The 21,656-nt window shown below is 47.5% G+C and overlaps 1 protein-coding gene across 13 annotated transcripts in view; it reads left to right on the top strand.

Annotated features, from left to right (window-relative positions):
* The window catches only part of B3GNTL1 (UDP-GlcNAc:betaGal beta-1,3-N-acetylglucosaminyltransferase like 1), a 261,364-nt gene that overhangs the window by 41,679 nt on the left and 198,029 nt on the right, over window positions 1-21,656 (top strand). For 12 of the 13 annotated variants that reach the window (XM_056549531.1, XM_056549528.1, XM_056549526.1 and 9 more), the window contains one exon: window positions 12,102-12,167. In XM_056549531.1, the coding sequence (XP_056405506.1) occupies window positions 12,102-12,167 (66 nt within the window). Of the gene's footprint in view, window positions 1-12,101; window positions 12,168-15,979; window positions 16,136-21,656 lie in introns of those variants that run through there. The other variant, XM_056549535.1, reaches the window with a different exon arrangement.

Genomic DNA, 21,656 nt, shown 5'->3' with positions numbered 1-21,656 from the left:
TTCACCATTATGTTTCCCGGTTACCCCCTCTCCTGGCAGCAGTCGGCACCCAGACGGTGATCACTATGTAGTACTCCATAGAGAAGCAGATGACACCCTTGCCCAGTTACCCCTTCCCTCTCCTTGCAGAGGCCAGGGCCCAGTCGGTGGTCACTTTGTAGCACTCCATAAAGATGACCCCCTTGCTCAGTTACCTCCCTCCCTCTCCTGGCAGCGGCCAGGCCCAGGTGGTGATTGTTATGTAGTATTCCATAGAGAAGCAGATGACCCCCTTGCTCAGTTAGCCCTCCTCCTTCTCCTGGCAGCACTCAGCACCTGGGCGGTTATCACTATATATTGCTTCATAAAGAAGCAGATGACCCCCCTTGCCCGGTTCTTCCCCTCCCTCCCCTGGCAGCGGCCGGTGAAACATGTTGTTTTCTTCTTCTTTTTCTTTCCATGGAGAGTCTGTCCGGTGACTCAGATATTTTCAGCCATCTGCAGATTTGATGCAGTAAAGTAATCTGGGGCTTGGCGGCCCATTACTTTTCCTGTCACGGTCCCAGCACTGGGGGGGCCGGGGTCTGACTCACCGCTCTCTATCGCGGACAGTTTCTGGCTCCTCAGGCTCCCGGAGGATCGCTCCTTCCAAGTCTTCTCCATCTTTCCCTCGTTCTGTAGGTGTGGTGGGGAATGTTCTGATTGCTGTTTGCTGATACACAACGCGTTTCGGTCCAAGTTGGGGGTGAGACGCCTACGGGGGCTGTAAAGGCGCTGGGTGATGGCTTCTATCTGCATCACTTCAATTGCCGTACAGCCTCAGCTCTTCATAGAGAGGTTCTGCAGCAGTTTGGGTGTGTATCATTGAATACACTGCTGCAGAGCATTATAATACCTCAGCTGCTGCAGAACTATATAATACACACCTCAGCTTCTGCAGAAATACATTATACACACCTCAGCTGCTGCAGAACTCCATAATACACACCTCAGCTGCTACATAATACACACCTCAGCTACTGCAGAACTACATAATACACACCTCAGCTGCTGCACAACTATATCACACCTCAGCTGCTGCAGAAATACATAATACACACCTCAGCTGCTGCAGAACTACATAATACACACCTCAGCTGCTGCAGAACTACATAATACACACCTCAGCTGCTGCCGAACTATATAATACACACCTCAGCTGCTGCAGAAATACATAATACACACCTCAGCTGCTGCAGAACTACATAATACACACCTCAGCTGCTGCAGAACGCCATAATACACACCTCAGCTTCTGCAGAACTATATAATACACACCTCAGCTTCTGCAGAAATACATAATACACACCTCATCTGCTGCAGTACTACATATTACACACCTCAGCTGCTGCAGAACTACATAATACACACCTCATCTGCTGCAGAACTACATAATACACACCTCAGCTGCTGCAGAACTACATAATACACACCTCAGCTGCTGCAGAAATACATAATACACACCTCAGCTGATGCAGAACTCCATAATACACACCTCAGCTGCTGCAGAACTCCATAATACACACCTCAGCTGCTGCAGAACTACATAATACACACCTCAGCTGCTGCAGAAATACATAATACACACCTCATCTGCTGCAGAACTACATAATACACACCTCAGCTGCTGCAGAAATACATAATACACACCTCAGCTGCTGCAGAACGCCGTAATACACACCTCAGCTGCTGCAGAAATACATAATACACACCTCAGCTGCTGCAGAACGCCGTAATACACACCTCAGCTGCTGCAGAACTACATAATACACACCTCAGCTGCTGCAGAAATACATAATACACACCTCAGCTTCTGCAGAAATACATAATACACACCTCATCTGCTGCAGAACTACATAATACACACCTCATCTGCTGCAGTACTACATAATACACACCTCAGCTGCTGCAGAACTACATAATACACACCTCAGCTGCTGCAGAAATACATAATACACACCTCAGCTGCTGCAGAACGCCGTAATACACACCTCAGCTGCTGCAGAACTATATAATACACACCTCTGCTGCTGCAGCACTCCATAATACACACCTCAGCTGCTGCAGAACCACATAATACACACCTCAGCTGCTGCAGAACTACATAATACACCTCAGCTGCTGCAGAATTATATTACACACCTCAGCTACTGCAGAACTACATAATACACACCTCAGCTGCTGCAGAACTACATAATACACACCTCAGCTGCTGCAGAACTACATAATACACACCTCAGCTGCTGCAGAACTACATAATACACACCTCAGCTGCTGCAGAACTACATAATACACCTCAGCTGCTGCAGAACTATATAATACACACCTCAGCTGCTGCAGAAATACATAATACACACCTCAGCTTCTGCAGAACTACATAATACACACCTCAGCTGCTGCAGAACCTCATAATACATACCTCAGCTGCTGCAGAACTACATAATACACCTCAGCTGCTGCAGAACTATATAATACACACCTCAGCTGCTGCAGAAATACATAATACACACCTCAGCTTCTGCAGAACTACATAATACACACCTCAGCTGCTGCAGAACTACATAATACACACCTCAGCTGCTGCAGAACTACATAATACACACCTCAGCTTCTGCAGAACTACATAATACAAACCTCAGCTGCTGCAGAACTACATAATACACACCTCAGCTGCTGCAGAACTACATAATACACACCTCAGCTGCTGCAGAAATACATAATACACACCTCAGCTTCTGCAGAAATACATAATACACACCTCATCTGCTGCAGAACTACATAATACACACCTCAACTGCTGCAGTACTACATAATACACACCTCATCTGCTGCAGAACTACATAATACACACCTCCGCTGCTGCAGAACTACATATTACACACCTCAGCTTCTGCAGAACTACATAATACACCTCAGCTGCTGCAGAATTATATTACACACCTCAGCTTCTGCAGAACTACATAATACAAACCTCAGCTGCTGCAGAACTACATAATACACACCTCAGCTGCTGCAGAACTACATAATACACACCTCAGCTGCTGCAGAAATACATAATACACACCTCAGCTGCTGCAGAACTATATAATACACACCTCAGCTGCTGCAGAAATACATAATACACACCTCAGCTGCTGCAGAACTACATAATACACACCTCAGCTGCTGCAGAACTACATAATACACACCTCAGCTGCTGCAGTACTACATAATACACACCTCATCTGCTGCAGAACTACATAATACACACCTCAGCTGCTGCAGAACTACATAATACACACCTCAGCTGCTGCAGAACTACATAATAAACCTCAGCTGCTGCAGAACTACATATTACACACCTCAGCTTCTGCAGAACTACATAATACACACCTCAGCTGCTGCAGAACTACATAATACAAACCTCAGCTGCTGCAGAACTACATAATACACACCTCAGCTGCTGCAGAACTACATAATACACACCTCAGCTTCTGCAGAACTTCATAACACACACCTCAGCTGCTGCAGAACCTCATTATACACATTTCAGCTGCTGCATAATACAGACCTCAGCTGCTGCAGAACCCTATAATACACACCTCAACTGGTGCAGAACAGTATAATACACACCTCAGCTGCTGCAGAATTACATAATACACCTCAGCTGCTGCAGAACTACATAATACATACCTCAGCTGCTGCAGAACTACATAATACATACCTCAGCTTCTGCAGAACTACATAATACACACCTCAGCTGCTGCAGAACTACATAATACACTCCTCAGCTGCTGCAGAACTACATAATACACACCTCAGCTGCTGCAGAACTACATAATACACTCCTCAGCTGCTGCAGAAATACATAATACACACCTCAGCTGCTGCAGAACTATATAATACACACCTCAGCTGCTGCAGAAATACATAATACACACCTCAGCTTCTGCAGAAATACATAATACACACCTCATCTGCTGCAGAACTACATAATACACACCTCAGCTGCTGCAGTACTACATAATACACACCTCATCTGCTGCAGAACTACATAATACACACCTCAGCTGCTGCAGAACTACATAATACACACCTCAGCTGCTGCAGAACTACATAATACACCTCAGCTGCTGCAGAACTACATATTACACACCTCAGCTTCTGCAGAACTACATAATACACACCTCAGCTGCTGCAGAACTACATAATACAAACCTCAGCTGCTGCAGAACTACATAATACACACCTCAGCTGCTGCAGAACTACATAATACACACCTCAGCTGCTGCAGAACCTCATTATACACATTTCAGCTGCTGCATAATACAGACCTCAGCTGCTGCAGAACCCTATAATACACACCTCAACTGGTGCAGAACAGTATAATACACACCTCAGCTGCTGCAGAATTACATAATACACCTCAGCTGCTGCAGAACTACATAATACATACCTCAGCTGCTGCAGAACTACATAATACATACCTCAGCTTCTGCAGAACTACATAATACACACCTCAGCTGCTGCAGAACTACATAATACACTCCTCAGCTGCTGCAGAACTACATAATACACACCTCAGCTGCTGCAGAACTACATAATACACACCTCAGCTGCTGCAGAACTACATAATACACACCTCAGCTGCTGCAGAACTATATAATACACACCTCCGCTGCTGCAGAAATACATAATACACACCTCAGCTGCTGCAGAACTACATAATACATACCTATGCTGCTGCAGAACCTCATAATACATACCTAAGCTGGTTCAGAACCTAAATATACACACCCCAGCTGCTGCAGAACTTTATAATACACACCCCAGCTGATACACACCCCACCCCACAACCTTACAACATGATGAGGCTCTGCAGCAACTGAGTGGCGGATCTTAGTTACAAAGTGATATGAGAGCAGAGGATTCTGGGAAAGCCAGGTAAGGCGGTCATATCAGTTTGCACCCAGCTTTCCCCATACGCCGCAATGTACAGTAACTTTCTAATAAAGCGAAAGGTTAAGCCGAATATGGCGCAGCTGAAATTTCATCCGCACGGTATAAGTCAGCGCTGACAAATCACTTAACCCTTGCCCTTGTGGTTTGTGATGTCACTGAGGCGTATAATGCATCCCCCCCCCCCCTTCAGCATTTCCTATGGCTCCTGAACATAAAACGCGTGCACTTTTTATTTGTGCTGAGACAGCTCAGAGAAAGTGAAAAAGTTGCGAAACTTTACGAGTCAGCTGTGACCCGCACGAGGAGCGCCAGAGTTACACTTTATTGCGATTGTTTACTGCGCGGTGAAGCCCAGGGACAGTGTTTCCCAACCAGGGTGCCTCCAGCTGTTGCAAAACTACAACTCCCAGCACGGCTGTCCGGTCATGCAGGGAGTTGTACTTTTGCAGCAGCTGGAGGCACCCTTATTGAATAACACCGCCCTGGGAATCTGTGATTCTCCCCTTACACTTCGGCTATAGCCCAAGGGCATATTTCAGCAATAAAGCTCAGTCACTGTACAATGACAAATTCTGACACTTGCCTGTTGGCTGTCCAGGCATGCTGGGAGTTGTAATTTTGCAACAGCTGGAGGCACCCTGGTTGAAAAACACTGCCCTGGGCAACCCTGATTTCCCCCTTTAGGGTATGTTCACACTACGGAATTCCGCGGTGTGAATTTAACATTAACGTGAATGGGTCTCCGCGAGACCCGTTCACACTGTGGATATCAGCGGCGGACAATTCCATTCTGAAATTGTTCAGCGCAAAGAGAGAATATGTTCATTCTTTGCGCGGAAGTCCGCGAGCACTGCATAGCCGTCAATGGCATAGCCGTCGGCTGCCAGGCTAAATCTTCGCTCGCGGAATTCTGCGAGCGGAGATTCCGGTCACACTGTAGTGGGAATATACCCTTACACTTCGGCCATAGACCAAGGACATATTCCAGTAATAAAGCTCAGTCTCTGTACGAGGACAAATTCGGACACTTTCTAAAATACCTTGTTTCAGTTTCTCTGCTTGCTTTCATAGAACTCGAAACGTCAGCATGGGCGCAACTCTCCGTATTCCCTAATCATGGGTTGTATGGACATTTACGAGCAATCTGGGTCAAATCGGAACCATGTGAATGTAGTCCAATACTGAGGGTTTGCTACATTGTTCCAAAATATGCACACAATACAATGTAGCAAACCCTCAGCTGTTAGCAGTATTAGGCTACATTTATAGGGGTAGGATTTGACCCTTTTTGCCCTGAAATCGGCATACAACGCAATGTAGCAAACCTTCAGCTGTATTCGGCTACATTCACACGGATCAGATTTGACTCGGGTTGTGCCGAAATCTGCATACAGTGTAGCAAACCCTCAGCAGTATTGGGCTACGTTCACAAGAGTTGTATGTGACCCAAATTGTTTAGAAATCCGTATACGACCCATTGTAGCAAACCCTCAGCAGTGTTGGGCTACATTCATAATGGTCAAACTTGATGCTGATTGGCTAATATCTTCATTACTTCTGACAGCTGAGGGTTTGCTACATTGGTTTGTATGCAGATTTTTGGAGCCATTTGTGTCAGAATCAAACCCTGTGTGAACGTGGCTAAATACTGGCGACAGCTGAGGGTTTGTTACATTAAGAAATCAGCACACAACGCAATGTAGCAAACCCTCAGCTGTCAGAAGTAATGAAGATATTAATCGGCGTCAAGTCTGACCATTATGAATGTAGCCCAACACTGCTGAGGGTTTGCTACAATGGGTCGTATATGGATTTCGAAACAATTTGGGTCACATTCAACTCTTGTGAACGTAGCCCAATACTGCTGAGGGTTTGCTACACTGTATGCAGATTTTGGCGCAACCAGAGTCAAATCCGACCCTTGTGAACGTAGCCCAATACTGCTGACAGCTGAGGGTTTGCTGCTTTGAGTTGTTTTCCGATTGACCCAGATTGTTCTAAAATCTTCATACACCCCAATCTGGGTCAAACCCACCCAGTGTGAATGCTGTTCAATACTTAAGCTGAGGGTTTGCTGCATTGTGTTGTGTATTGATTTCAAAGCAATCTGGATTAAATCTGGACCATGGGAACGTAGCCCAATACTGCAGAGGGTTTGCTACATTGGGTTGTATGTTGATTTCGGAGCAATCCGGGGCAAATCTAAACCATGTGACCGATACTACTCCCCGTTGAGGGTTTGTTACTTTGTGTTGGATTCATTTATCATGCAGATTTTTGGAGCAATTTGGGTCAAATCCGACACTTGCGATCGTAGCCTGATGCTGACAGCTGAGGGTTTGCTACAATGTATCCAGTCTATCAAATGTAACATACTCTCAGGAATGGAGGGGGAGATATTTGTGCTGGTATTTCTCACAGCTGAAGGTTTGTCACAATGTATCTGGTTTAGGCTGGGTTCACACTACGATTTTCAAATACGGTAACCGTATACGGTTTTCCGCAAAAAAAACGTATCCGACCGTATCCGAAACCGTATGCATAGAGAATGCATTGTAAACCGAATTCCAAATGTTGTGTACGGTTGCATCCGTTTTGCCTCGGATACGGTTTTGCCGATTTTTCAACCGTAGGCAAAAACGCTGTCGACCACCTTTTTGCCTCCGGTTGGAAAACCGTATGCGAACCATATGCGGTTCTTTTAACATTGTTGTCTATGAGAACCGTACACAGAATTTCAGAATACGGTTGCACACGGTTTTTCGAATCCGTTTTTGGAGTTGACACATGCACAGAAGGAATTTCAATAGAACAATAGTAACTTTATTAAATTGCTTGAAAACGAATTCCAACAAAATATTAAAGCCGTTGGCAAAAACGGATGCAAACGGATAGAACCGTACATACGTTTTGGAACCGTGTACGGGGAAAAAAACGTATTTGGAGTCAGACGCTTGCATACGGTTTTTGCCATATGTTTTTTAGCGGAAAACCGTATACGCTAACCGTATTTGAAAAACGTGGTGTGAACCCAGCCTTAGACACCGCATCACAATCCATTCCGTTCCGTGATCTGATACATTGTATCTGTTTTAAAGTCCGGGCTGTTTAGCAGACAGAGGGTTGTGTTAGGCTGCGTTCACACGGCCGTCTGCCCCTTTTTTTTTATCCCCGTTTCGGTTCCGTTCTTGCAGCCTGTGAACGGATTAAAAATAGCTTTAAAAAAAATCCCATTTATGTCAATGGGATTTTTTTTTTTTTTACCTATTTGGTTCCGCTGCGCTGCTATCTTTACATTGGGTTGAAGTTAACCCCAGTACAACAGATCTAGTGGTACAGTCCCTTATTGTCTCCACACACGTATGTATTTGTTTTACCATCCGTTTACACCAGTCTGCGCTCATTTCGTTTTTTTTTTTTTTTTTGACGGCAGGAAAAATGGCGCATGCAGTATTTATTTTTTCCATCAAAAAAAGGAAGAAAAAATGGATACAGTAAATTTAACATTGAAGTCCATGGAAGACGGATGATTCTTTAATGTCATCCGTTGGCATCCGTTTTTTCTATCCGTGTTTTGATCCGTTTTTACTCCTAAGCATGCTTAACTGAACAATAATGGATACAAACGGAAAACATCGGTTTTCTTCCGTTATTGTCCGTTTTTTTTTAAAAAGTCTGTTTTTATTTTTGACGGGAGAAGAACGGGACGGGTCTAGACGGCCGTGTGAACGCAGCCTTAGACTGGACACATTGTCACGAACCTTCAGCTGTTAAAACGTATTAGGCTACATTCACACAAATCAGATTTGGGAATCCATGCCCAGTACTAGTGAACAGACATTGTACATATGCCCTTTGATCCTGTACAGCCTAGATCTGCAAACTGTGGACCTCCAGCTGTTGTGAAACTACACCTCCCAGCATGCCCGGACAACCATACCTATATATAACTGGCGTTTCCCTACCAGAGTGCCTCCAGCTGTTGCAAAACTATATCTCCCAGCATGCCCGGACAGCCATACATATATATATAACTGTTTGTTCCCAACAAGGGTGCCTCCAGCTGTTGCAAAACTACATCTCCCAGAATGCCCGGACAGCCATACCTCTATATAACTGGTTTTTCGCAACAAGGGTGCCTCCAGCTGTTGCAAAACTACATCTTCCAGAATGTCCGGACAGCCATACATATATATTACTGGTTTTTTTTCAACCAGGGTGCCTCCAGCTGTTGCAAAACTACATCTCCCAGCATGCCCGGACAGCCATACCTATATATAACTGGTGTTTCCCAACCAGGGTGCCTCCAGCTGTTGCAAAACTACAACTCCCAGCATGCCCGGACAGCCAACGGCTGTCCGGGCATGCTGGGAGTTGTAGTTTTGCAACAGCTGGAGGTCCACAGTTTGCAGACCTAACATGTAAAAAAAAATTTTTAATTCAGTTCCTCTATTTCTATGCACTGTAGAAAAGGAGCGCCGGCCCTTTAAGAGAGAGTCAGCGCGTGATGGCAGCCCGCTGATAGTAAACCCGCCTGCAATAAACCTGCACAAGGTCACATGGGAGTCACCACCGGGCGATAACTTCCTCAAATCACAGCGGCCACTTCTGCTTTCTTATCGCTCGTATCTATGGGATTGGTTATACGGGGCCGGTGATTAGAACGTTATATTGGTCATCGTCACTCCGGCTGATGGACAAACACAATAAATAAAACTGAATAATAATAAATCCTCCGGTGATTTACAGGATAACATGGGGCGGCTTGGGTTTGGTTCACACCACGTTATGACCTTGGATCAGGAGTAAATGTCGGGAAGGTTTCCAGACGTATGGACAGTTATGGTTCAATTCAACGTAATATACAACCGTAACATTTAAGGGGGTTATCTAGGATTAGAAAAACTGATTTCTTTCAAAAAACAGCGCCACCCCTGCCCTCAGGTTGTATTGATGTATTGCAGCTCTGTGGAGACAAGTTGTGTGGTGTTGCAGCTAAGTTCTTTTGAAGTAAATGGAGACAAGTTGTAGTACCACACACAACCTGAGGACAGGGGTGGCGCTGTTTTTCTATCCCTGGATAGGACCTCAGAGACAAGGTTGACACCATGGATGGTCTGGTGACAATGGCGGCTGTTGGATTGGGATTTATCAGGCAGGAATTGACCGGTCTGGTCTTGTACTTGATGTTGGATGCGAAAATAATGGGCAAACATAAGGATCTGAGGGGACTGTTTGGGGGGGGGGGGGGGGGGGGGGGGGGGCTGTCTTGTGATGTGTCCTTGGTATGTAGTTGTTACTGCCTTAGCCATTTAGGTCAGAACATCTCTAGAGTGGCCGGCCTAGTGGGGTCTTCCTGGAATCTAGTGGTTATTACCAACTAAAACTGTCCAAGGGAGAACAAGGAGGGACATGAGGGCCTAAGGCCTCCAGGTCAGAACATCTCTAGAACGTCTGGTCTTGTGGGATGTTCAATGTATTTAGTGACTAAAAGGGTCCAAGGGAGGACAACCAGCAAAAAGGGACATGAGGGCCTAAGGCATCCAGGTCAGAAGATCTCTAGAACGTCTGGTCTTGTAGGATGTTCCTGGAATGTAGTGGTTAAGGGAGGACAACCATGATGGCCTAAGTTAACCAAGTCAGAAGATCGCTAGGTCGTCTGGTCTTGTGACGTGTACTTGGTATGTAGTTATTAGTGCCTTAGCCACTCATGTCCAGGGAAAGAAACATGAGGGCTCAAGGCAACCAGGTCAGAAGATCTCTAGGTCGTCTGGTCTTGTGTTCTTGGTATGTAGTTATTAGTGCCTTAGACACTCATGTCCAGGGAAAGAAACATGAGGGCTCAAGGCAACCAGGTCAGAACATCTCTAGAGTGGCCGGCCTTGTGGGGTCTTCCTGGTATGTAGTGGTTAGTACCAACTAAAACTGTCCAAGGGAGAACAAGGAGGGACATGAGGGCCTAAGGCAACAGGCTCAGAACATCTCTAGAACGTCTGGTCTTGTAGGATGTTCCTGGAATGTAGTGGTTAGAGCCTACCTAAAGTGTCTAAGGGAGGACAACCATGATGGCCTAAGTCAACCAGGTCAGAGCATCTCTAGAACGTCTGGTCTTGTCCTTGGTATGTAGTAGTTAGTGCCTTAGGCACTCATGTCCATGCAAAGGGCCATGAGGGCTCAAGACAACTAGGTCAGAACATCTTTAGAACGTCTGGTCTTGTGTCCTTGGTATGTAGTTATTAGTGCCTTAGCCACTCATGTCCAGGGAAGGAAATATGAGGGCTCAAGGCAACTAGGTCACAACATCTCTAGAGTGGCCGGCCTTGTGGGGTCTTCCTGGTATGTAGTGGTTAGTACCAACTAAAACTGTCCAAGGGAGAACAAGGAGGGACATGAGGGCCTAACGCAACAGGCTCAGAACATCTCTAGAACGTCTGGTCTTGTGGGATGTTCAATGTATATAGTGACTAAAAGTGTCCAAGGGAGGATAACCATGATGGTCTAAGTCAACCAGGTCAGAAGATCTCTAGGTCGTCTGGTCTTGTGACGTTTCCTTGGTATGTAGTTATTAGTGCCTTAGCCACTCATGTCCAGGGAAAGAAACATGAGGGCTCAAGGCAACTAGGTCTGAACATCTCTAGAGTGGCCGGCCTTGTGGGGTCTTCCTGGTATGCAGTGGTTAGTACCTACCAAAAGTGTCTCAGGACAGGGTCATGGGGGCCCCAGGCTCATTGTGATTTGTAGACAACTAGGTCAGAGCAACTCCAGAATGTACGGTCTTGTGGGATGTTCTCGTTATGTAATGGTTAGTACCAACATGGGTCAGAGCATCTCCAGAGTGGCCGGTCTTGTAGGGGGGGGGGGTTCCTGGTATGTAGTGGTTAATGCCGACCAAAAGTGTCAAAGGACAATCAGGGTACGGGTGATGGATGCCCAAGGCTTGTTGATGTGGGGGTGAAGACCAACCCGTCTCTTCCAATCCCACTGAAGAGCTGCTGTAGAGCAAACTGCTGTGAAACATCCCTTGTCAGATTGCGAGGGAGGTCCACACAATGTCATGGCTGATAGTCAGAATGTTATTACAGGATACCATGATCTTCCAGCTCACATGACCGATGACATCACTCTGTTCTCTCTTCCTACAGGATGACGTCATGATGCCGCGGAGAGTCCGGCTACAGCTTGAGGCAGCGCAGCGCTTACCAAAAAGTGTGAGTATTCCCATAGTGAATCCAGGACACCATTGTTGTGCAATGTAGGTTCCAGGATCTTCTCTGATGTCCTCGAGGGCAGAATCTGAAGGGTCCGCATTCCACTTCTTGGGGACCAGCTGGGTGAAATTGCCGGAGGTACCCCCCCCCCCCCCCCCACCACCACCTCCCTGTTGGCTGGCAGAGGCCTCAGAAATACCTCACCGCATTCCTGACAGAGCAGAGATAATCGGTACTGGTTGGACGGAGAACAGAGACAGATGCCGGGTTATTTTTGTGTCCACTTTACAAGTGAAATCACCCGCAGAAAAATGATCACAAACCGTCGTAAGTCGTTCCCCACGCCTGGTCACATGACACCATTCTTCCGCTGCTCACCGCCATCCAAATGCCTCACCAGTGCTATGACGCCTGAAGCCCCATCCACATCAATGTCTTCACACAACTTTCCCCGGGCCAGATAGGATGTAGATATTAGTGTGGATAAGGATTTGTATCTACACTAGTGGTCTCCCAATTGTGGCCCTCCAGCTGTTGCAAAACTACAACTTCTAACATGCCCGGACAGCCGTTGGCTGTCCGGGCATGCTAGAAGTTGTAGTTTTGCAACAGCTGGAGGGTCAGGCCACAGTTTGGAGACTACGGAATCACCAGAGTTTCAGTAGTGCAGTCTCAGACTTTGAACCCATCACTTATGGACTTTGACCAGAAGTGGCTGGAGAACATCTGGAGGGCCACAGTTTGGAGACCACTGATCTACAGGATCAGAGGGAGACGTGATATCACCAGAGTCTCAGTAGTGCAGTCTCAGGCTTTAGACCTGTTACAACTGACCAGAAATGGTTGGAGAACATCTGGAGTGCCACAGTTTGGGGACATCATATCTCCGTCTGATCTTGTAGATCAGTGGTCTCCAAACTGTGGAGCTCCAGATGTTCTTCAGCCACTTCTGGTCATTTGTTATGGTCCAGAAGTGATGAGTCCAAAGTCTGAAACTGCACTACTGAGACTCTGGTGTCATGACGTCTCCATCTGAGCCTTTAGATCAGTGGTCTCCAGAGTCTCAGCAGTGCAGTCTCAGACCTCTCACTTTTGACCTGTAACAAGTGGCTGGCGATAAGGTGTCCATGACCACACTGCATCATCAGATTTTCTCAGTAGTGCAGCCTCAGGCTTCGGGCCTGTGTCTTAATGGCTGATGATCTAGTATCTAGTTTTTCGTCCGTCCTTCGCCATACTTAATCCGCGTCCTTACGGAATGTTAATTCAGAGACCGTAGAGCAGCCATAGTGATGATCTCCCATGCCCACGTAGAGACCACTGTTTACTTTGCACCTCTTTCCATATGGCACGTGGTTGCACTGCATGACGTGTTGTTGTTTCCGATGTTCCGTTGAGATCACCGCAGCTTTGGCAGCAGCAGAGGGTGATTTAGTGAGAACATTGGTGGGAACTGTATCCTTGGCACGGTGGCTGAAGGCTGGGACTGGCACCACGCATGGTTTTAAAGCCCCATAAAGTGTCCTGTAGGGTCCAGTGTATGGCATAAGATTCCGTGAATGGGGACGCCTGGACAGGGGGGAAGCGGGTCCTCAGAAGGTGTTGCTGGCACAGCAGGGGTTAACTCGGGCAGTAGCTGCAATTAGCTTGCCGTCCTGAACGAGCAATGTGGTTGAGTTGGTTTTTGAAGGAAAAATAAATACAAGGCGCCCGCATCTGTGCACATAGCTGCCATTGTTCACCGAGCGGACACAAATCTTTCCCGGCTTTGTTGGTTTTGCTATGACAGCTTGTCAGTGCCGGGTTGGATGCTTAGTGTCCTCTCCATCGTATATGGGACACAAAGGGGACAGGGGATGACTTTGGCGCTCTTAACGCTAGTCAGGTGACGCTGGCTCTCTGTTGCACGCTCCCTCCTTTTTTCTCTGTTGCACGCTCCCTCCTTTTATCTCTGTTGCACACTCCTCCTCCCTTTTTCTGCTGCATGCTCCCTCCCCCTTTTTCTGCTGCATGCTCCCTCCCCCTTTTTCTGCTGCATGCTCTCTTCCCCTTTTTCTGCTGCATGCTCCCTCCCCCTTTTTCTGCTGCATGCTCCCTCCCCCTTTTTCTGCTGCATGCTCCCTCCCCCTTTTTCTGCTGCATGCTCCCTCCCCCTTTTTCTGCTGCATGCTCCCTCCCCCTTTTTCTGCTGCATGCTCCCTCCCCCTTTTTCTGCTGCATGCTCCCTCCCCCTTTTTCTGCTGCATGCTCCCTCCCCCTTTTTCTGCTGCGTGCTCCCTCCCCCTTTTTCTGCTGCGTGCTCCCTCCCCCTTTTTCTGCTGCGTGCTCCCTCCCCCTTTTTCTGCTGCGTGCTCCCTCCCCCTTTTTCTGCTGCGTGCTCTCTCCCCCTTTTTCTGCTGCGTGCTCTCTCCCCCTTTTTCTGCTGCGTGCTCCCTCCCCCTTTTTCTGCTGCCTGCTCCCTCCCCCTTTTTCTGCTGCCTGCTCCCTCCCCCTTTTTCTGCTGCCTGCTCCCTCCCCCTTTTTCTGCTGCCTGCTCCCTCCCCCTTTTTCTGCTGCGTGCTCCCTCCCCCTTTTTCTGCTGCGTGCTCCCTCCCCCTTTTTCTGCTGCGTGCTCCCTCCCCCTTTTTCTGCTGCGTGCTCCCTCCCCCTTTTTCTGCTGCGTGCTCCCTCCCCCTTTTTCTGCTGCGTGCTCCCTCCCCCTTTTTCTGCTGCGTGCTCCCTCCCCTTTTCTCTCATGTGTGCTCCCTCCCCATCTATCCGCTGCGCGCTTCCTCCCCCTTTCTCCGCTGTGCGCTTCCTCCCCCTTTCTCCGCTGCGCGCTTCCTCCCCCTTTCTCCGCTGCGCGCTTCCTCCCCCTTTCTCCGCTGCGCGCTTCCTCCCCCTTTCTCCGCTGCGCGCTTCCTCCCCCTTTCTCCGCTGCGCGCTTCCTCCCCCTTTCTCCGCTGCGCGCTTCCTCCCCCTTTCTCCGCTGCGCGCTTCCTCCCCCTTTCTCCGCTGCGCCTTCCCTCCCCCTTTCTCCGCTGCGCCTTCCCTCCCCCTTTCTCCGCTGTGCCCTCCCTCTTCATTTCTCCGCTGTGCCCTCCCTCCCCTTTCTCTGTTTCATGCTTCCTCCCCTTTCTCTGTTACGCGCTTCCTCCCCTTTCTCTGTTACGCGCTTCCCCCCCTTTCTCTGTTATGCGCTTCCCCCCCCTTTCTCTGTTATGCGCTTCCCCCCCCTTTCTCTGTTATGCGCTTCCCCCCCTTTCTCCGTTATGCGCTTCCCCCCTTTCTCCGTTGCACCCTCCCTCCCCCTTTCTCCGCTGCGCCCTCCCTCCCCCTTTCTCCGCTGTGCCCTCCCTCCCCTTTCTCCGCTGTGCCCTCCCTCCCCCTTTCTCCGCTGCAACTTCCCTCCCCTTTCTCCGCTGCGCCTTCCCTCCCCCTTTCTCCGCTGGGCTTCTTCCCCCTTTCTCCGATGCGCCCTCCTTCCCCCTTTCTCAGCTGCGCCCTCCTTCCCCCTTTCTCAGCTGCGCCCTCCCTCCCCCTTTCTCAGCTGCGCCCTCCCTCCCCCTTTCTCAGCTGCGCCCTTCCTCCCCCTTTCTCAGCTGCGCCCTCTCTCCCTCTTCTCCGCTGCGCCCTCTCTCCCTCTTCTCCGCTGCTCCCTTCCCCGTTCTCCGCTGCGCCCTCCCTCCCCTTTCTCCTCTGCGCCCTCCCTCCCCCTTTCTCCTCTGCGCCTCCCCTTTCTCCGCTGCGCGCTCTCTCCCTCTTTTACTCTCTTATGCTCTACCCCTGTCTGTGTTGTGCTCTTCCTATTGGTGTCTGTTCTGCAGCACTCTCTCTCCTGCACTCTCTCTCCTGTAGTCTCTTGCTGTTTTGCGCTCTGTTCTATATAGCTCTCTCTTTCATGCTGTATACTTCTCTTGCTCTCTTCTTCTCTGTACGGTTGCACCCCTCATCCTCCGGCGCTCCCTGCGTTCGGGCGCCTTGTCACGGTAGGCTAATTCCGAGCCCTTAGCCCTTCACAATACCATTTGGATACAGCACAAAAGTTAATTTGCTGCTCGGCCACAATTGTGTCCTCTAATTACACCCCAGGAATCTTGGCAAGTGGGAAATCTGTGCGTGGGAATCAGCCCCTTAATTGGGATCGCTGCATTTTTAACTCTTTGTAGGAGACACCACCAGTTGAATCGGTTATTGAGTCACCGGTGCAGCGGCGATGAATAGGAAAATAATCAGCTATACGGTATTTGATATCGCACAAAGAGGTTCTGCAGCAGCAGAGGCAGCATCTAATTTAATCACTGCTGTAGAACCTCTTGGCTTCGTACATTGTTGCACATTCAGTTATCAGACATTGCGAGTCTATAGCAGTGTTTACCAACCAACGTACTCAGCCAAGGGATGTCCAGGCATTCTGGGAGTTGTAGTTTTTCAACAGCTGGAGGCACGCTGCTTGGGAAGCACTAGTTTATAGCCTTTTACGTATGAGACATTACAAGTCAATCCTGAAATCCCGAAGGTTGCAGCTTCAAACGCATTTAGTCTGCGTGGAACAGACCTGTCCAATCAATCTGGCAATGAGTGTAAGGTATAGCTTTGTATGAACACAGTCCATATAGAGCAGACAGTATGAATCGATCGTCAGTTTATAGTCTGCGCTGAGTAGGGCATGAATGAATCGGTGAACACACAGGTTAACAGCGTTCTATGTGAAGCCATTTATACAGATCAGACATGATGAATCAATTTGGCATGGATGTTATAGCCGTGTGCGCATCTGTACAGACATTACGAATCGCTCCTGTTGGGACTGTATGTTGCAGCCTCCATTATGTACTGTTCACTCCGAGCAGACATTACAAGTCAATCTCACTCGATCTGTCTTTAGCATATCTTATGTATTCTGTATATTCCATCACTCAGAAAAGACATGGCTGGTCCAGCAGAACAGACATTATGAATCGATTTGACATAGAGGTTATAGTCGGGTGCGCATCTGTACAGAGCAGACATTATGAATAGATTTGGCATAGAGGTTATAGTCTGGTGCACATCTGTACAGAGCAGACATTATGAATCCATTTGGCATAGTGGTTATAGTCGGGTGCACATCTGTACAGAGCAGACATTATGAATCGATTTGGCATAGAGGTTATAGTCGGGTGCACATCTGTACAGAGCAGACATTATGAATCGATTTGGCATAGAGGTTATAGTAGGGTGCACATCTGTACAGAGCAGACATTATGAATTGATTTGGCATAGAGGTTATAGTTGGGTGCACATCTGTACAGAACAGACATTATGAATCGATTTGGCATAGAGGTTATAGTCTGGTGTGCATCTGTACAGAGCAGACATTATGAATCGATTTGGCATAGAGGTTATAGTTGGGTGCACATCTGTACAGAGCAGACATTATGAATTGATTTGGCATAGAGGTTATAGTCTGGTGTGCATCTGTACAGAGCAGACATTATTAATCGATTTGGCATAGAGGTTATAGTCTGGTGCGCATCTGTACAGAGCAGACATTATAAATCAATTTGGCATAGAGGTTATAGTTGGGTGCACATCTGTACAGAGCAGACATTATGAATCGATTTGGCATAGAGGTTATAGTTGGGTGCACATCTGTACAGAGCAGACATTATGAATCGATTTGGCATAGAGGTTATAAGTCGGGTGCACATCTGTACAGAGCAGACATTATGAATCGATTTGGCATAGAGGTTATAGTTGGGTGCACATCTGTACAGAGCAGACATTATGAATCGATTTGACATAGAGGTTATAGTTGGGTGCACATTTGTACAGAGCAGACATTATGAATCGATTTGGCATAGAGGTTATAGTCGGGTGCACATCTGTACAGAGCAGACATTATGAATAGATTTGACATAGAGGTTATAGTTGGGTGCACATTTGTACAGAGCAGACATTATGAATCGATTTGGCATAGAGGTTATAGTTGGGTGCACATCTGTACAGAGCAGACATTATGAATCGATTTGGCATAGAGGTTATAGTTGGGTGCACATCTGTACAGAGCAGACATTATGAATCGATTTGGCATAGAGGTTATAGTTGGGTGCACATCTGTACAGAGCAGACATTATGAATCGATTTGGCATAGAGGTTGTAGTCGGGTGCGCATCTGTACAGCGCAGACATTATGAATCGATTTGGCATAGAGGTTATAGTCGGGTGCGCATCTGTACAGCGCAGACATTATGAATCGATTTGGCATAGAGGTTATAGTCGGGTGCACATCTGTACAGAACAGACATTATGAATCGATTTGGCATAGAGGTTATAGTAGGGTGCACATCTGTACAGAGCAGACATTATGAATCGATTTGGCATAGAGGTTATAGTTGGGTGCACATCTGTACAGAGCAGACATTATGAATTGATTTGGCATAGAGGTTATAGTTGGGTGCACATCTGTACAGAGCAGACATTATGAATCGCTCCTGTCAGTACACATTGCAGTCTTCTATGTATACTGTCCACTCCGAGCAGACATTACAAATCGATTTAGTCTTTAGCATACCTTTCATAGTCTCTATTCCATCACCCAGAGCAGACATGGCCGATCCAGCCTCTCCCTACAGAACAGGCATTATCAATCAATTCAACATTGAAATTATAACTGTGTACGCATCTACACGGATCAGACATTACAAATCGATCTTATCTTCTCTATATTCTTTCACCCAGAGCGTATGTGGCCGATCCAGCCTCTCCCTACATAGCAGACATTATCAATTGATTCATCATTGAGCCTATAACTGTGTACGCATCTACACGGATCAGACATTACAAATCGATCTTATCTTCTCTATATTCTTTCACCCAGAGCGTATGTGGCCGATCCAGCCTCTCCCTACAGAACAGACATTATCAATTGATTCATGATTGATCCTATAACTGTGCACGCATCTATACGAATCAGACATTACAAATCGATACCATCTTTGCCCTATTCTGTCACCCAGAGCCGACATGGCCCGATACATCCTCTCCCTACAGAACAGACATAATCAATCGATTCAGCCTGGCGCTTATAGCCTTGTAAACATCTATATGGAGCAGACATTAGTAATCTCTGCTGTCGGGAGTGTATACAGAAGCTTCCTATGTATACAGCTCACCAAGAGCAGACATTACAATTTGATTTAGTCTTCGGCATGTCTTACGTATTCTGTGTATTCCGTCATCCAGGGCAGACATGGCCAGTCCAGCCTCCTTACAGAACAGACATTATGAATCAATCCCTGCACACACACAGTCTGTACTCTCGGCGAAATCAGAATAGTCGCCATATCACGACATGGAAGTTTACTAAACTCTTGTGCGCAGGCGGCAAATCAGCAGACAAAACACAAGCCTCCGCCGCCTTAAAGGGGTACTCCACTGACCAGTGATTGGAAGTAAATCTTCCGAACGCTGTTTTTGTGCTGCGGATCGGCCACGCCCCTCGTTACATCATGGCCACGCCCCCTCAATGCAAGTCTATGGGAGGGGGCGTGGCGGCCGTCCCTTAGACTTGCATTGAGGGGACGTGGCCAGGATGTCACGAGGGGAGTGGCCGATCCGCAGCACAAAAACAGCGTTCAGAACATTTACTTCCAATCACTGGTCAGTGGAGTACCCCTTTAATACACTCCAGCAGATAGCCGTAAGGGCAGCTGCACTCATCGGCACACCGGTCTGGAGCGATCACATGACTGTGGTATGTCGTGTAAAAATAATCAGATTTTCCTGCCTGGCGGTGATGCGCTGTTTACACGACAGACCTGTAATTTGGGGTTTACTCTGCGGTAAAGTAACTTAGAGAGATTGTTGTGCAAACATTACAAGATGGCGCCAATAGGCCCCTCCCACTTTTCCCCCTGGCTTTATATTGACAGGACGGGACAGGTACGGCTAATGTCGGGTTAGTGCTCCATTGCCAAGAGTGTTCCTTAAAGGGACCAGACTCCATTATGGAGTCCCACATTACTAGGGCACCAGCACAATCTGTCGACTCCCACTTAAGCATCAATCGGGAAGCCGTAAGCGCTAAGAGCTCCTCCCCTCAGACTCTTTAGGGAGGTTTGTGAATCAGTCTGACTGTTGCCAATAGCAACCAAAGGGCTGTCATTTTCAAGGCACTGAATCTGAAATGAAACTGTGGTTGCTATGGGCAACAAGGACGTATTTCAGACCATTAGCAACCAGTCCGAGTAGATATTTTGACTGTGACAACCAATCGGGGCTCAGCTTTCATTTTGTTTCAAACTTTGGGGAAAATTGAAAGCTTTCCTGTGGTTGCTATGGACAACAGAGGCCATGTTAGATCTTGGATCTGTGAAAGAAAAACTAAATTTGTTGCCTGTAGCAACCAATCACAGCGCAGCTTTCACTTTTAAGGCCATGATTGGTATCTATGGGCAACAAGGACAGTTTTTTTTCGTTTTTTTTTTCCTTCCCCCTTCATAAATCTCCCCCATAGACACTAACCAGTCACCAAGGAGATTCCTGATACTGGTTTAAAAGATCACGGCTCAACTTTCATTATGAAACTAAAGCTGCGCTATTTTTGGTTGCTATGGGCAACAGAGATTTATGAAACCGAAAGATAAAAGGTCTGTTGCCCAGCAACCGACTAGTCAGTAAAGCTGGGCTGCGATTGGTTGCCATGGGCAACAGACAATGGAGATTTATAAAACTGGAAGAAAAAGGTATGTTGCCCATAGCAACCAATTACTGAATGCTTGAAAATGTAATGCTGGGCTGTCTTTGGTTGATCTTGGTTTTCTTTCATGGTTTTATAAATCCCTAATTCCTTTTCTTTGTTGCCCATGGCAACCAATCACTTTTTAATAAATCTGGGACCTTTTAGGTCATGTGACCCCTATTGGTTCTTCTGAATGGCTGTGATTGCTCGCAGAAGGGAAGGGGCTCCAGATGGCGGTTTAGCGGGTAACTCAGTCTTGCGAGGACATAACTAAAATACTCTGGAACAGTGTTTCCCAACCAGGGTGCCTCCAGCTGTTGCCAAACTACAACTCCCAGCGTGCCCGGACAGCTGTCCGGGCTCGCTGGGAGTTGTAGTTTGGCAACAGCAGGAGGCACCCTGGTTGGGAAAAACTGCAGTGAAATACAAAACTCTTTTGACCTTGGTCGTATTTGCGTGGCGCGCAAAACTCGTAGTCATGCACTTCGTGAAGTCGGTCCTCGCTGGCGGTGCTCTGGGTTATAGAACAAGCGAAAATATTCGTGAAATGTCGTGTAATTGCAGCTGTAGAGCACGCAACCTCGTGTTAAGAGTCGTGTGCGGTATGTGGCACGTGACACGGACCGGGCAGGGGTGACATTCATCTAATTGTCGGCAACCGGAGACATAGCGCGGCCCGAGGCTGCACCACTGAGACACCTTACGTCTCCTCTGTTGGCTCGTGTGGTCTTAAACTATTTGTCCAAATGGCCGTCTGCGTCACTATCTGACACTGTTCTGCCCCT

Source organism: Hyla sarda, chromosome 13 (genome assembly GCF_029499605.1).
Source record: "Hyla sarda isolate aHylSar1 chromosome 13, aHylSar1.hap1, whole genome shotgun sequence".
Lineage (NCBI taxonomy): Eukaryota > Metazoa > Chordata > Amphibia > Anura > Hylidae > Hyla > Hyla sarda.
Note: the sequence above shows the minus strand (reverse complement) of the source record. Positions and strands in the feature narration are given on the sequence as shown.